The 16,830-nt window shown below is 37.4% G+C and overlaps 1 protein-coding gene across 8 annotated transcripts in view; it reads left to right on the top strand.

Moving 5' to 3' along the window:
* Ntng1 (netrin G1) overlaps positions 1 to 16,830 on the top strand; it is a 348,447-nt gene that overhangs the window by 285,320 nt on the left and 46,297 nt on the right. The window contains exons 7-9 of one of the 8 annotated variants that reach the window (XM_029537535.1): positions 1,967 to 2,026; positions 8,768 to 8,935; positions 13,667 to 13,801. The exons of 2 other annotated variants lie outside the window; for them this stretch is intronic. In XM_029537535.1, the coding sequence (XP_029393395.1) occupies positions 1,967 to 2,026; positions 8,768 to 8,935; positions 13,667 to 13,801 (363 nt within the window). The remainder of the gene's footprint in view (positions 1 to 1,966; positions 2,027 to 8,767; positions 8,936 to 13,666; positions 13,802 to 16,830) is intronic. 5 more of the 8 variants (XM_021195663.2, XM_029537537.1, XM_029537536.1 and 2 more) reach the window with 5 other exon arrangements.

Here is a 16,830-nt window from a genome sequence, read left to right as displayed (position 1 = left end):
CTCCCTCCCTCCCTTCTCTCTCTCCTTCCCTCCCTCCCTCGTTCCTGCCCTCCCTTTCTCTCTCTGCTTCTGCCTCTGCCTCTCTTTCCTTTCCTTTCCTTCTCATATATCTATATAAATGCATGATGCATGTATACACATTCTAAAACATTCTCTTGTTAGAATTATCCCTCCATCTCATCTACCTAGGAGCATTCACTTTTACCAGCTTAGAAAAAAATTCCTGGTCTGTTCTCAGAACAGTAATAATTTTATGGCTTTTGGTGTCAGAAGGAAGGAAGGAAAGAAAGAATGAAGAAAGAAAGGAACTAGAAGCAGAAGGAAAGAGGAATAGTGGAAACTAACAGTAGGATTACATAGGAAGAAATAGAATTATTAAAATGGATCATAAACTTGTGAAGCTGCAAGGTAATGTTAGATTCACACCAACACCTTCCTATATGTACATGTGTTTGTATATAAATAGGAGCTTATCTCAACAGAAAGCAGTGTTCTTTTTGCATTCTTTCTCCAAAAATAAAACATTCATCACTGACTTCTGCCTTCTTTAGTTATAGACAGGATGTTCCTTTTGAACTCTAATGAATACAGATGGAGGAGGAAATGAGCAAAAGGAGGAATCAGGAAATAGCTACTAAGCAAAACAAAATATATTAGCAATTTGTTGAGGAGTCAAATTGGAAGGGCTGCATTTTCAGTCCACTATCAGAGTGATGAAATCGAGACTGTCCTAGATACATACATTACTAGCAAATAGAATTACCTTAATCATTTGCTCTAAATGAATTTCTCCAAGTTTCTGAGTACATACATGGAAGAAGAAATACAGTTCAAGTTTATTCCTGCTAATACAATTCCCCGAGGAATGGCGGGTTTGGGGGAAAGCGGTTTAGCACTCTTATTCCTTGGCAAGTTCACTGAGAGCACCTTTGAATGGCACACAGTATTTCCCACTGAATTCAGTACTATGACAAACACACAAGAGAAGACCTCAGGCTTAACACTTCTCCACAGTGAGTTTTGAGCTGAAGATTATGCTTTGTTCAAATCATGAAATGGACCCATTTGATTATTTTGATGGTTTTGGTGTTATGGGACTAAAGCTTTTAGAAACGGCATTAGAGAAGGCCAATTGTACAAATTTTTTTAGGATGTAGATAAGGAGCTCGAATGAAGCTACTTAAAAATGTAACACAGCTGGATTAAGTGCTTAAACTCGAAATACTAGTGCCAGGTAAAATGTCTGGTGGAGGACTGTTCTGTAGAACCATAATTGATCTTGCCAACATCAGCAAAGACCCCCAGACCTTATTCTGGTTTGTTACTTGCATCATGAATCGGTGGAAAAGAAACAGCAGACTAGTTTAGAAAGACAATCCTGTCATTAACAAAGGTCAGAAACACTGAGGCAACACACAGTGAGACGAGAAACACAATTCTTAGAGGGACCCATATTCATGTGACTAGGACGTCAAATGCTGCTGAATGCTTGATCGTATGACTATGTTGTGCAATCTCTAGTATGTTTGGCAACAACAATGAATGGGTCTAGCTGGCTCATACATAGACATTTGTGGTGACCCAGAAAGAGTGACATGGTAAACCGAGGCACTGATATTGCTTGTTACTTCAACATTCCAATAGTTCCATGTGAAGCAGGATGATCAGGGATCCTAGCACCTATATTGTCGTGAGGATAAGCTTTGCTCACGGGACTCCTGATATAAATGTTATTTCTTTATACCTCTAAAAACAAAAGCTTTATTACTAATGACAGTGTTGAAACATTTGCAGCCAAATAAGAGCCTTCCTTTGTAATTGCAACAGATTTCCAGGAAAAAAAAAAGATAAGAACATTCTCTTCATCTAGGGCTCCACAGAGTGGGATGGTAATAAGGTATTAATTACAGTTTGAACGTTTCACTATTGTCTCTAATTTGCTGTTCATTTTTTTAAACCTATGCAGTTGCTCCCAAATTAGCTTTGTCAACAGTTTCTTCTGTTCAAGTTGCAAACCACAAGCGAGGTAGGAATTCTTGGATTCATACAGTGATCCCATGGTGTTATGTGTTGTGAGACATTGCACTGTATGAATCTGGAATATCTGTGAAGTGTACCCATCAGCTTATTGGTGAGGCATGTTGACTGATACCCAGCTAATGCATCAACAAGTACCGAGAATGCTACATATATGAAAAGTGGCTTCACTCAGAAATTCACCTGCAATTAAAGATGCCCCAGGATTTGTTTTCTGAAAAACTAATGTTTTGGTAGGAATTATGACAGTTAAGATTCTTGGGTAGGCCATGAGTTTGAGAGCTCTAACACCCATGCTCCTTTTATTGAAAATAAGAAAATCCACCGGCAGTGGGTCTCAAGGATGTTTGTTGTGATGCCAGAAAGGCAGGCTTCTTTTATGGTTCCCATTTCACTGTGTGACTAAGGAAATCTATTAGAGTTTATGATGCCAAACATGGTTTTGAACAAATGTGCAAAACATCCATGAAGAGTTCTGGATTAAGTATTGGCCACATTCTAAAGTAATAGTCCTATGGCTTCCTTTAAGTTAAAATGGGCAGCAGCTCATCTGTGACTCATGATTAGCCTACTCCAGCTAGCATCTGTCATTCACAGAATGAAGATTTTTCAGGAAACGTGAAGACCCTGTTTTTATTTCTTCACCAAATTTTCTTAAATGTCCTCTGTAACAGGTGTGTCTTGTTTTCCACTCTTCACTGTTGGGCATATGTCTTCCTCCTTGTTTCTTATTTTATTTTCCATGAAACACCTCTTGATAAAATCTGAACTTGGTTTGGTCTTTGTGGTAAAACACCAGGAGAGCTTTCTTCTTGCTTAATAAATTTAACTGTTTTCAAGATTGCAGTCGATACTGAATTTATATTTGAAGCATATGGAGAAAAGGAGAAAATTGGTATCAATATGGGAAAAGGGAAAATAATCATATTTAAACTGTCCTGATGCATCATGGTGTATTTTGAATTAAGGGATATTGAGAATGCCTTTGGAGACAATTTCATCTGGGCTGGGAATTAGAGAGAATAAATACAAATAAACATGTGGTAGGTTCTGAGGGTTCGAAGTTGATCTGGACTCATGATCTATATCACAGCAGTCATTATAACTATGGCAAGAAGCTTCCCCATCCATAATAAGCAATGCTGTTGAACCAAACAAAAGAGATGAAGGAGAACGGAGATGAGAGAATTGGTCCCCTTTCATTCATTCTTACGCCCAATATACCAAAGGCCTCTTGATATGAGTCCGATCCTGTGACCTCTTGTTTCTTAAGCCAGAGCAGTAATTACTTGCAGACACATTTCAGAGGCAGGAAGAAGGCAGCTAATAGAGGAGATTTATTTTTTAAAATGTATAGAAGAGTCTCAGAACCTGCAGAGTGAAGAAGAAAAAGAATGAGAGAGAATTCTGCAGGTTCTTCGTTTCTGCCATGGGGAAGATCTCAAGGGAAGCATCATATTGTTAGTTCAATGAAGGAAAAAGAATTTTCACAATTTTTATTCTTTGCCTCCTTTCTAAAGTAGCTTTTCCAACCTTTTCTGTGTAAATTAATGAAATGAGTTTTCAACAGCTTTGGAATTAAGTAGGCTTTCCTTGTTTGAGGAAATGATCTATGACAACCAGAGTGTATGTTGTTGTCATTGCTGTAGTCACATGGGTGATATAATAATATAATATTTTAAAAAAAGGAGTAAAATAAGGAAAAAAGACATAGAAGGCCAGGCAGTGGTGGCACACACCTTTAATTCCAGCACTTGGGAGGCAGAGGCAGGCAGATTTTTGAGTTCGAGGCCAGCCTGGTCTACAGAGTGAGTTTCAGGACAGCCGGGCTATACAGAGAAACCCTGTCTCAAAAAAACAAAACAAACAAAGACATAGAAAGGAAAAGAAATCTTTTCTTCTTCCTGATACTGTTTTTCTTCAATTGTCTTTGTCTCTAACTTTTGGTTTTCCTGTGATCCCCATCTGCTGAGGTCTTCCACAGCCAGTTTCAGTCAGAAGAAACCTTGTGAAAAACCGAGAGAGCTATGGACCTTGGTTGCCATGGAAAGCCAATTAACAAATCAATTAAAGAGTCAACTATGAGCTCTTTCCCTCTCAAAAGCATCTCTAGCCTGCCTTAGTCTTAACTGGTCACTAATAAGCACCTCATTATCATAAGCACCTTGCATAACAGAACACTATATATATATATATATATATATATATATATATATATGTGCTATACATATATATATATATATAATATAATATACATATATATGTATAGTATATTATAGATCTAGGCATAGTTGTAAAAGTCACTGTCTACTGAGTAGATCACTAGTCCATGGCTGAAGACATCCAAAGGCATATTTGTTTGTTACACATTGGGGTTTTCTACTGTTCCTAAGGCTGATGACACTTCTGCATTTCCTTCATTGCACAGGAGAGCCCAACCCAACAGAGTATCTGACACTAAGTGTTAATCACACTCGTGCATGACTGGACCTCTTTCTCTTTTCCTCCTTGCATAAGGTGCCTGGTACATGAGAATCTTGATAAATTTGTTGCCTGTGCTTGCTCTGTCACACCATGTATTCGTGATTGTGTGCTTTAGAGACTTCAGCTCTAACACATGCCTGTTATGTTATATATTACAATATGACTTGAAATTTAAAAATGTAAAGGCACAGCAATGTGCAGAAATCTATTTTTTTCTTCCTAAACTGGTCTGTACACAGATGCATTCACTCAGCTAATATAATCACTAACTCATTTATTTCTTATTGTGCGGTGCTGTTTTTCTAAACTGTATAATGCGTAGGACGTAGTTGGACTCTCTTGGGATTTGAGTGGTATAAGAATATATTTAAACGTTTCTTTCCTCTGTGTTTTCCTCTGTCTCCTGTGGGAGAATACTTTAAGATCATTATTCATTCATTTATTTTCTCATTCAATAGAATTTCTGAATGATTAGCATATGTGAGGAAACGCTTTAAGTTCTGTGGTTACAGCTTCAAGCAAAGCAGATATGGCCTACACGCATGTGTTTATACTGAATAGATAGATAGCAAGACCTTTTTAAAATGCAATTTTCAGATATTATAAATGCTAATAAAAACATAAAGACAGATTAAGATACTGGAAGATTAGTACATTTAAGTGGCAGGGTTATTATTTCAGATGAAGTACTCAGAGAATTTTCTTTAGCCTGGACTTGACAAAGTGCTGGGGGAGGGAAATACTGAGTAGAGATGTCAGGAGAGGAATACATCTAACCCACCCAAGGGACAATATAACCATGGAAATGTGCTTTATGTGTTTCAAGAGCAATAAAGAGGAGTCTTGCAACAAGTGAAGAAAAGAGTGGAGAAAGTCAGGAAGAAGTCAAGGATTCATAAACTAAAGGAGGGAGCAATGAACTTTCTAATATGAATGAAATGGGAAGCCAGTAGGATGTTGAGGAGTGAGGACCTCTGAGTTTCTATTGGATCATTCTCACTGCCAGGAAATGCAGCTTAGAAATGGCAACAATGTCAGTGAAGGGTGATAGTATCGGCAGCTAAGGATGAGATAGATGGTGGAGATGGTGAAAAGTCACCTTTGCCACAGATATGAAAGCAGAGCCAGGTGGGTTGATTGTGTGGGCAGAGAAAAGAAGAGATGCCAAAGACAACCCTGGCATTGCAACCTAAGCAGTGGGAGGGATGGACTTGGTATTTCTTACGATACTGGTTGAGCCGCAGAGCTAGGAAGGGACCCCAGCATCTTAGTTCACACACCTTAACATTAAGATGTTATTTAAATATACTGGTGGAGATGGTGCGAAGGGTGCATGGAGTCTCACTAAATAGGGAGCTGGTTCAGGTTGGAAAATAGTATTTTGGAGTGTTCTACATGGAGATGTTTTTAAAGTCTACCTCTACATGATTTTTAAACTCTTAAAAATATCTAGGTGGCATTTAAAAAGCATAAAGGCCCAAGGACTAAACTCTGAAACATGTGAAGTTTGAAGACAAAAAGCAAATGTATAACAACAAAAACAATGAGTACGGAAAGAGGAGATCCAACATCTAAGGTTATACTGTGACTCTTTAGGGAAGGACTACGCGGTAACCCACAGGATGCAATTGTAGTTAATGAGCATAAACTTCAAGTGAGATTTCTTTGAAAATAGGAAATAGATTCCCATTTATGTATGGTTGCTAACATTTTAGCATGGTGAGGTAAAGAATCGAATTTATTCACGAACAATTTTCCCCAGAAGACAGAGTGGAAGTAAGAGGGTAGTGGAAAATATAGAAGGAAGTGAGGTTCTAAGAAGGTTCCATAGATTCTAGGCTGAAAGGAAGATGTGGTAGGTCAATAGTTAGTATCATAGCTTGGGACTTTTGATGTGCAGTACAACTCCAGTTGGATCATATCAGGAAGGATCATGCCAGGTTCTGTGCTTGAAGAGAAGACTAGGAAACTGGAAAGTAAAGGATGGTAAATTAATAGCCCCAAAATAATACAACAGTGTAATAATCACTTATGAATTATCTCTTTGTAGAATTTTTATAAACTTTGTTATAAAAGTACTTCCAAATAAATTAAAACATCATACCAAAATTAACCATACCCAAATTCTATATAGCTTAATGAACAGATACATAGATTATAATTGATATATATTTTATGGATATATCCCTCTAAAGCCTTCCAAATACTTTTCAAATACATTTTAAATTTTATATTCTCAAATATATTATTGCCAGAGAAGACAGCTTTTCCAAGGTCTCAGAAACATTCTCAAAAAAGTCTTTTAAAAGACGAAGTTGTCATCAGCCTACTTCCTAGAACATCTTTGATTTTTTAATATCCACTTACCTTTGGAAATACATTTATGATAGTACAAGTGTAGTAGATTATGCTTTCTTAAGTAACTATTGCCAATTCTCCTATCAAATTAATAATTTGATTTTCAAACAGGACCCGGAATAGTTAGTGCCATCACAGAAATGAAAGCATTGTGGGTTTGGTGACTTGTTTTCCAAAGTAACTCACTTCAAGATCTGTAACTTGACTGCTGTTGGTAGCATTGTTATTGCTGTGACATGTCTTACTTCATTTTATTTCAATACTTTCACTCTCACACTGAAGTTTCACAGTCCCTTTCTCTCGATCTTTCTTTTCCACCTGGTCCTTTCCTGCTTTCATCCACAGCACTATTCCCTACACATCTATATGACTAATCTCCAGTCATGTGGCTTTCAGATATCCACCTTGCTCTTGCTTCTCTTTTATGCCACTCGATCCAACAAGTTGCTGACACGGTAATGTCTCTCTTCTACTTTTCCTCACCTCCCGAGTCCTCCCCTTCTTCTAGACAAACTTTAATCTTAGTGTTTATTGCAGTAACCAGATCTCTGATTAATGAGTCCATACTGTTCTGATAAGTTCAGACATAGCAAATATAGTACATATAGCATATTTATATGTGTATGTATATATGTGTATATCACCTTTCCTTATTCCCTTAATTTATATACACATTTTTACTCTGATACAAAAATATTATATTTCTAAAAAAAAAATGAGTGTAAGCCAAAAAAGGAGTAAATTGACACTTATAATAGTTATGTTCCATTAAAATATAGAATGGAAGAAAGAATGAATAGATGAGTTCAAATAGTTCGTTTGGCTTTGTTGCTGGGTAATATAAGACATTAATAAGATGAGTATTTGTAAGCAAATTCAGTTGCAGAATCATGGTTCACTTTTCTTATAAATGTCAGCTAGGTAAATCCCCATATTTTGATTCCCACCAAACTGCCCCTCGCAATTTTTTGAGAGTTATTAAATTGTTATTTATTCCAATGAAATCATTGTAGGCTTTTTTTTTTAATCATTTCTTTTTGACGGTTGAATTATATTAAAACAATTTCTTGTGTTGGGTGAAATGCAAGAGAGAAAAGCTAATGTCTCTACAACCACTTCCCGGCTCCCATCCTCTTCATGTCTCTATGGTTCATACCATATCACTCCTACAGCCTCTTGGGCATCTCTGGATTTTTAAAGAGAAAAGGAAAACAGGAATTTGGGGTACAGTATGTCACTGAACTCCCCTTTAGTACCAGACACAGTAAGAAACTCAAGAGAAGGGCATTTTAAGTGTTTGTCCATAGGAATAATCACCCCGTATTTTGTGTTTTCTGTAACACATAATCATGTATATTTGACTTAAGGGAGACAAACAAAATCAAAACCAGTGTCATTGTCTCAATCCTTTTGAACTTGCCATGATGTCTATAGAACTCCACCAACATCATAAGCTAAAAGGAAAACAAAAGAGCCATGGGAGTCAGCAGATCCACACACCTGCTGCTGCTCATATGCGTCCTTTTTAGGGCTGCAAAGATGGGGAAAAAATGGGAGAAATGATGCAAAGTCAGTGAAGTTTTTCATGTGCAAAATTAGACTTTTGCATCCGTTGAAACGGAGCCTTCCCAAAATTTTAAAAGGTGTACACCTGCAAATGCTTCTGTTCATCTTGTCTGCCAAGAATTAACAATCTTCAGTAGTGTTTGTCCGACCTTTCTATCCTGCTTGAAACAGCCACCTGTTGTCACCATGTGTTATGTTGGTTTCCATATATGTAATGCCATGCCGCCATCTTTTCTCCATCCCACATGTCACCCAAGCATGTAGCGTGCTATTTCTCTGCTGCTGTATACATTCCGTATACATTTCTGTTCTTCCTTGCAAGACTGTGAATGCTTCGGCCACTCCAATCGGTGCAGTTATATCGATCTGCTAAACACAGTCATTTGCGTGAGCTGTAAACACAACACTAGAGGGCAGCACTGTGAGTTATGCAGGCTGGGCTACTTCAGAAATGCTTCTGCACAGCTGGACGATGAGAATGTGTGCATAGGTCAGTTCCATTATGATTTCAGCTTTTGTTCTGTGCCTTTGGAGCTATGGGAAGCTGGTTAGGGTGAAGAAGCTGGTGAACTGCACGACGGCTGAGCCAGAATGAATATCCTCAATGGAGTAAATATCCTTGGTAGACTGAAAATTCGCTTGCATTTGGATAAAGCCATATTTGGTCTGGGGTTGGGGGAGGATGGAACTTGAACCTTATATTGTTATGTTAAAGATGGTGTCATGAGAAATCATATCTAGGAAATGAAGAATATTCGAATTTTCTTTCTTTGGTCTCTCTCTCTCTCTCTCTCTCTCTCTCTCTCTCTCTCTCTCTCCCTCCCTCCCTCCCTCCCTCCCTCCCTCTCCTTTTTTCTCTTTAATTTTTGCATGAAATCTTAAAATCTGATAAACTTTTCATCTGATTTTATTCACCTCAAAGTGTACATTCAACCTTTAAGATGATAATTAACTATTTTAGGTAAAATACTTTGCGATAAAGAGTCAGGTATAACTGATGATGACCTATAAATATTGGTATATTAAAAATGTTGCTATTAAGAACTGAAAACTACTAGTAAGTTCTAATGCAAAAGTTTGCCTACCTTTTCTATATGCAGCAATGAAATTCCACTTATTGGATTTTCCTATTGTTCCCAGAGGAAGAGTAATTTCTCAAGACTTCTCCAGGTTATAAATTCTGTTAGATCATAAGGTATATGAGCTGTAGAAAATAGAGTCTTGGGAAGAGAAATCCCAGGAGCCTCGCCCCTCCTCCATGACTGATTATTCTCAGCTGAGAAGGATCAAGTGTCCCTTCCCTTTTGGAAGTTTCTTCTACCTTCTCTATGAAGAGCTTGACTTTAAGGAAGGAAGTCTGGAGCCAGGCATGCTGGGGCATACTTGTAATCAGTGCAAGTGGTGGATGAATGAAAAGAGTCAGGAATTTGAGGCAGGCTTTGACTACACAACGGAGAGCAGCCTGCATCGCAGGAGCCCCTATCTCAAAATAGTGGCATGAGAGAGCCTGATAGAGAAACAATAAATGGAATTTCATTGTATAATTTACTCTTTAAAGTATATATATTTGAAGTGTGATGCCTGTTACCATACCAGTAATTATACAGGCAGAGTTTTCCAGAGACAAATTTCAGTAGTGTTAATAAGTTAGAAAATTCGAGCATAGTAGACATAAAATGAAAAGTGATCTTTTTGGCAAAAATAAGAAGCAGCTTTTCAATTCAACTGTGAGTCTCGGATCCCCACTTTCTGCCTTCAGTATGACAATCATGGACATTCTTGCCTACTACCATTGAATAGCACTATGGTTATTTTGAATTTATCTGGACCAAGTATGCATATGCCGACAATATTTTCTATTTCTTTCAAAATGCTTCTTTTTTTTTATTATTTGTGAATTAGTGGAGAAAGTACTGGAGTTAGATGCTGGAGAGCTGGGTTCAACACCCAATTTGCTATCCCCTAGCTAGGTAAGTCATTTAAACCTCCTGGCTTTTTTGTAAACAAATGGACAGGAAACACTGGTAAAGTATGCACTGACATGCAGTTAAAAAAAAAAAAAAAGATAAAACAACTAATTCTCATTAACAAAACAGTAGGGTAAGTATTATAATAATGATCTTTCCCTCTTTCATATTTGGAGTGAAATAAAGACAGATTGACCCAACTTGTCCACTCTTAGCTAAGAACACCCTGACTTCATAGACTGGACACTCTCTCCTAACCACTCTAGCACAGCCAGCAACGCTAAAAATGCCTAGACTTTACCTCCAGTGTGCTTTTGCAGGACAGTAGCCATCCTACTGCCATCATGAAAAGGCGTCCAATTACATTCCTAACACTTAGATTATGAAGACTTGAGGATATTAATAGAAACAAAAAGATGTACTGCTGTCTTTATTTTGAATGTAGAATATATTCTGCTGTATGCCACTTGTGAAAATATATAAATACCCTCCTATAAATAAAGAAAAGATAGAAAAGGTTAAGTGAATACAACCACTAGGAGAAACCCTAATTCAATATATATATGAAATTAAAGTATCTCACATTTAAATACTTGAAATAAAGCAAAGCAAGAAGACCTTACAGGGAAAGATTGAATATTTAATTTGTAAGTCCCTACCACAATTGAGAACTAATTGCTATTTAGTCCAGAAAGAACTAAAGGAATGGATATTTGGTTAACTCATTCTCATGGCATTCTCAAATACTTTGAACTCTATATCATCTCTGAATTAAAAAAAAAAAAACAAACTTTTTCAAAAGATGCCTTTTAATTTCTTTTTTAGTAATTGTCAATTAAATTCACCATCCAACTTTGAGGGAATAGCTCACATCTCTAATCTAGCTAGATGTTTTGAGGTCACTTTATATTATAGCAAATTTATAATGCAGCTGGATAGTTCATGTTGCCACAGTGATTGCTGCTTTGAGTTGACTGGTGAATTTATTCAATTTTCATACATATTCCAAGAAGACATACAATCATGTCTTCTGAGATACATGACATTTCCCCATGACGATGCAACAATTACATGAAAATGGCATCCTTGTTTGCTTTTGTCTTCTACAAACCTGAGCATTAAGCAGGAAGCTAGAGGATGCATGGTTTCTGACCTTGAGTAATCACTGTTAATAATTCTCCTAACGAGCTTTGCATCAGAGAGAAACACAGGGCTCAGCAGTTGCTACTAAACATATCTCAAAGTTATGATGCATTATTTTTAATTCTCCTTGAAACCCACGATCAGGTAATGAGAGCTCCCTTGCACAGAACCAAGGAAACTCAAGATGGTTTCAATGCCCCTAAATAAATTGTAGTATAAGGTTTTAATTGAGCTGTACAAAGTATTTTATGCTGGTTTGCAATCTGACAGCCCTGTATTTTCTTTATAAGTTCACGTAATAAAATATTATCCTTACGGTCTCTCCTACTATTCCATGTATCATTGAATAGAACTTCGTAAGTTATAAATCTAAAAAATGGTATTATTCGTATATAAGGTGAAGAAGGGAAAACCTTATGTCTCTTGCCCATTTATTTTTATAACTAAGATTACATTGTCCATCTTTCTTACAACAAAGACGGGGGGTTACTATGGATTAGATGTTGGACAGTGCATTTTTTTTTTAATTTTTAAAAACCTATCTCTTTGATCACTGTGGACTACTTGGAACAGCATGTGGGTTCATGCTGCCCAGGTGTAACTACAACTGGCTTACCAAACACCAACAACTCTTTATCAACATGCCCACTTTATAAAGTGAGACCCATTCCAGGGTGACCTAGGCACAACTCAGTGAATACAAATGTATAAACAAACATTTAAAACCACAACAAAATAATGACTTTTAATTATTCCTATTCACACATAGACACACGTTAGAATAAAAAATGCTGCCAGGGAAAAATAGAAATGTTTTGCAATTTTATTTTAATTTTACACACACACACACACACACACACACACACACACACACACACACACATACACACTATCATTAGTTTTATAACTGTTTGTTTCATGAGAATTCTAAGCTCTAAATACTGAGTTAACACGACATAAATCATAATTCAAAGGTCCTTCACATTGTTGGAAGAAATTTTCATTTGTCTCCATGTCACAATTTGAGTAAAACCTCCAGGTCTATTCACAATGATAATTCCAAGTCCTCATCTCTAATAATACAATTCACTTAAAAATAAGCTGAACTCCCCAGAGCTTTGGTCCATTTGCTACATGATTTTATTCCAACTTTTACTGAGAGATCCTCACAATGGTTCCATCTTAAAACAGAAACAGAAAGTCACAATAACCCACCCAAGATCACAGAGCATGGTGGCTGAGAACACTAGCTCAAACATCCCTCACTCCAAACCACCTGTGCTTCCCCACCTAGAGGACAAAATAGGTTTCTCACTTCCCACTTAAGCTAGGAACACTGCAGAGCTTCAGATATTCAAATGGCCTGTCTAGGAGTGCGTGGGGATCAAAGAAACATTCCCTTGGCTTTTTATTACGCCAAGCCATTACCTTGCCCAGACAAGAAAGTTGTAAAGACAAACATCCATCTCAAAGTTTATTTTCCTTCAGATTGGGAGTATGAAATTTATTTTTCTTTCATGGTTTTTCACTTAAGCTACATAAAAGCTGTGTGATCATGGCCAGCAAACACAATGGCTAAGGGCTCATCTCAAAACCCAATATACATAAATAAGTTAAGGCACCATCCCAAATCATAAAGCAAAAGTACCTTTAAATGAGTAAAGTGCATTCGTATTGTACTTTGAGAAGCTCAGCCATTCCCAGATACTGAGGGTAGCAGATAAACCCATTTGAATAATTTAAAACAGATTTTACACTGATGGAATATTGATTTATCCTTGATATACACACTTCTCATGGCATTCATTAAACCATCTTAAAAAAATGACCTAACAAATGGAATCTCCATTATGATCTGTTACTGGTGAAAGCATGATGTCTTATTTCCTTGGAAGGGTTCAGCTCTTTTCCTCCCCTATCATAAAGATGATGCCATGGAAGGCTGAGCAAGTAAATAAATGGCCCTGAAATAGCCACATTTGCCAAAGCATTTCATTAATGGACATCTTCCTTTAAGTAAGTGAATCCTTCTAAGTAAGTGACGCTCCTGTGTTGATAACCTCTAAGCCACACGAAGTGTCTCCAGCCTGTGTGTTGTCTTGTTTCTACAGAGTGTTATTGTAACCCTTTGGGCTCAATCCATGATCGTTGTAATGGCTCAGGATTTTGTGAGTGTAAGACTGGAACGACAGGGCCTAAATGTGATGAGTGTCTGCCAGGAAATTCCTGGTACTACGGCTGTCAACGTAAGTAACTCTGGGAGCTGCCCTCTGCCTGCTGCAGCATGGCTGATTCTGCTTGTCTAGGCTGGTATGTGCAGCATCTCAGAGCAGAAAAAGACCCATCTAGCTGACAAGCTCCATAGGCTACTTAGTGCCCCAGCCTGTATAGGAGAGTGATCCATCAGTCGTCCAGCTGGATTCTCTGAAACTCGCCCTCATCTCCTCTGATGGCTAACACAGCTTATATTGAAATATTGTATGGCAATGTGTATACCTGGTCAGACCATAAATTAAGTGGCACAGTAGGGAACCCAGCTTGGAAATGCTCACCATGAAATGAAGTGTGATGTGTATGTGGTTAATATATTTCCTAAACTGAAAGCTTCCCTGGAACTGCAGAGTTCATAAATTCAACAATATCTACATAACTTATAACCAACCTTGCTATCATGCCCACCACTGAATCTTAACCCGGATCTTGAAGGTAATAAATCTAAGGCATATTGAAACGCCATGGTGAAAGAAATAAAAAAAATCAATATCGGGTTTTGAGACATTGGGGTTAGGTGCCTCGTAGTGAACCTTACACAGTTGCTATTTGGTTCTTCCTCTGCAGGCTCTCAAGTCTTCTCAGAAGCTTGTCAAGCAGGGGGCATGTCGGTGTGTCCATTCAATCAAAAACCATTTAAATCTATGCAGAAACTTCCTGCCTGTGTTGTAACTTCTTCTGTTTTATGGTTCTGCACTCACTTTGCTTCCCATGTTTATAAACTTACGACTATGAAACACCCACAAGCCAGGTCGTCTGAAACAAGGTTGCCCCGATGAAAAGAGAGGAAGCCACAGAGGCCACCTCAGTTGTATTGCTCTCACGCTAACAAAAAAAAGAAAAATGAAATATGGAAAGGAGATTTCAGAACTGATTTGTATTTAACCATAAATATGAAGGAAATTATCATTTGAGCATATAATTAATATAAAAATTACTAAGGAGATATATTCCCATCTTTAGGATCTTTGGAAGCATCTGGGTGTAATTATAGAACAACTCAACTCAAACTAAAGCCCTAACAGCTTCGTGTCTGCTCTATTGGATAGCACAGCTATAATTCTGTGTGCTTATTTCTTATTTGAATCCAATAGTAGCATGCAGGAAATGTAGAGACAGTTTCTACAAGAAATCATGTTATCTCTATAATACAATCATTTTATTGTCTACATAAAATTAAAGAAGATAAATACTATGACAACAACTAATAGCATTAAATTTCACTAGAAACATGTACAAAAAAAAAAACAAAAAACCTGATCTAATTTTCTATCTGCCACTCATGTAATTTCTAGGTATCTGGCAGTTACATTTACATGTAACTCAAAATGGCATACTATGAGAAGATGGACTGTGGCAATAAGCAGAGATGTTTGGCATTGGACAGGTCAATATTAGAGGTACCAAGAGCTAGACACTGAGAGGAACAGTGAAAGGCACTCAGACAGCCCAAAGAAAAGCAACTCACTTGAACAGTAGCTCAAGATAAGGCTAAGAATTAAAAGGCCTGTCTGCTGTAATTTTCCAGAAAGCACTTATTCTTAAGAGTAGATTCCTAAAGCCACATGACAAGATATGATTCAGAAAGCACTCAACAGTCCTAGAAGAGATGGTCATGAGTGCCCAAACTGGCCATCAAGCAAAAATAGCAAAGGACAGATGGGTGCCAAGGTAGAACCAAGTGCCTGTTAATCCTGCAATTCACCAGGAAAACAAACAAACAAACAAACAAACACCATCATTTTGAACCAAATTTAAAGCAAACATGTATCAAATATTAAATATAGACTATGAGATGAACTTTGGTCAGGACCATTCCCCCAGAATGTCCCAGCTTGAAATCAGAAGAAATCTTGTCACCTAAGATTTTCTTTTGGAAACAGAAGGTACATTTGAGCCTCTGATCCACAATTAAAATAACAAAAAACAAAAGCAAAACCAAAAAAAAAAAAAAAAAAAAAAAAAAAAAAAAAAAAGACCTCTGTGCTTAGCACCTATCAACCTTAATGCTTTTATGTGCATCGTTGCCCTTGAAAATGATGGAGTCGGTATTGAATGCCTCCTAAAGTGCAGGGTTAATGAGAGAAGCTTCAAGGATTTAAACAGATAGCTGCTGTGACATAAGGTCGTGGGGTAGAGTAACAATTATGACAGGACAAAATCAGAACAAAGGAAGATGTGTACGCGGACATTTATTAATGAGGCCCAATTGAGAATGAGGCTTGAGCAGGAAGAGGTACCTGAGTTAACTTCCTAGGGCTTGGTAGGAACTGTCCAAGGTGGCATGTGAGCAGAGTGCCGGAGTCAATATATTGTCTCAGAAATATCAAACACTCTCCTGTGACTTGGGAAGTGTGTGTGTGTGTGTGAGAGAGAGAGTGTGTGTGTGTGGTGTGTGTGTGTGTGTTCCAGTAGTTTCTCTTTCTCTTCTCTCTCCTTCTCTTTCTCTTCCCCTCCTCCTGCCCCTCCCCCCTCCCCCACAGTACCCTGCCATGTGTGTGCACATGAATGTGCCTATGTAATACAGAAAATATTTTTAAATAAAGGAAGGAAAAATAGAAAGTAGATTGTGTGATATCTTGAATTCTAGCCAAGAAGTTTCATGTCACCATGGGAAAGAACCAAAAATACCATATAAGAGAGGTATGGGACCCAATATGCTATTAAACAAAGGTGTATAAGAATGAGATTTCATTTTTGAAATCATTTTTCTTATACTTTATTAAAGGAAAGATTGGAGTAGTTCAAAACTAGGTTTAACATATACATTTAACATATTAATTTGCCTTTGAGCACATACGATTTTTGGTGTTTTATTTTATTTTACCTCAATCTAAAAGCCTTTTGCCTAGCTCAGTATTAGATGCAGTTGTTGTGGCAGAGAAATTAACATGGCAAGAAATCAATACCAAGAAGAAAAGAGTAGTAGAGTAATGCTGGCCATGAGATTGGTAGTGATGAACTGAAATAGGTGTGTGTGTGTGTGTGTGTGTGTGTGTGTGTG

Source organism: Mus pahari, chromosome 4, assembly GCF_900095145.1.
Source record: "Mus pahari chromosome 4, PAHARI_EIJ_v1.1, whole genome shotgun sequence".
Lineage (NCBI taxonomy): Eukaryota > Metazoa > Chordata > Mammalia > Rodentia > Muridae > Mus > Mus pahari.
The sequence above is the reverse complement of the archived record's forward strand: the minus strand, read 5'-3'. Positions and strand labels throughout refer to the sequence as shown.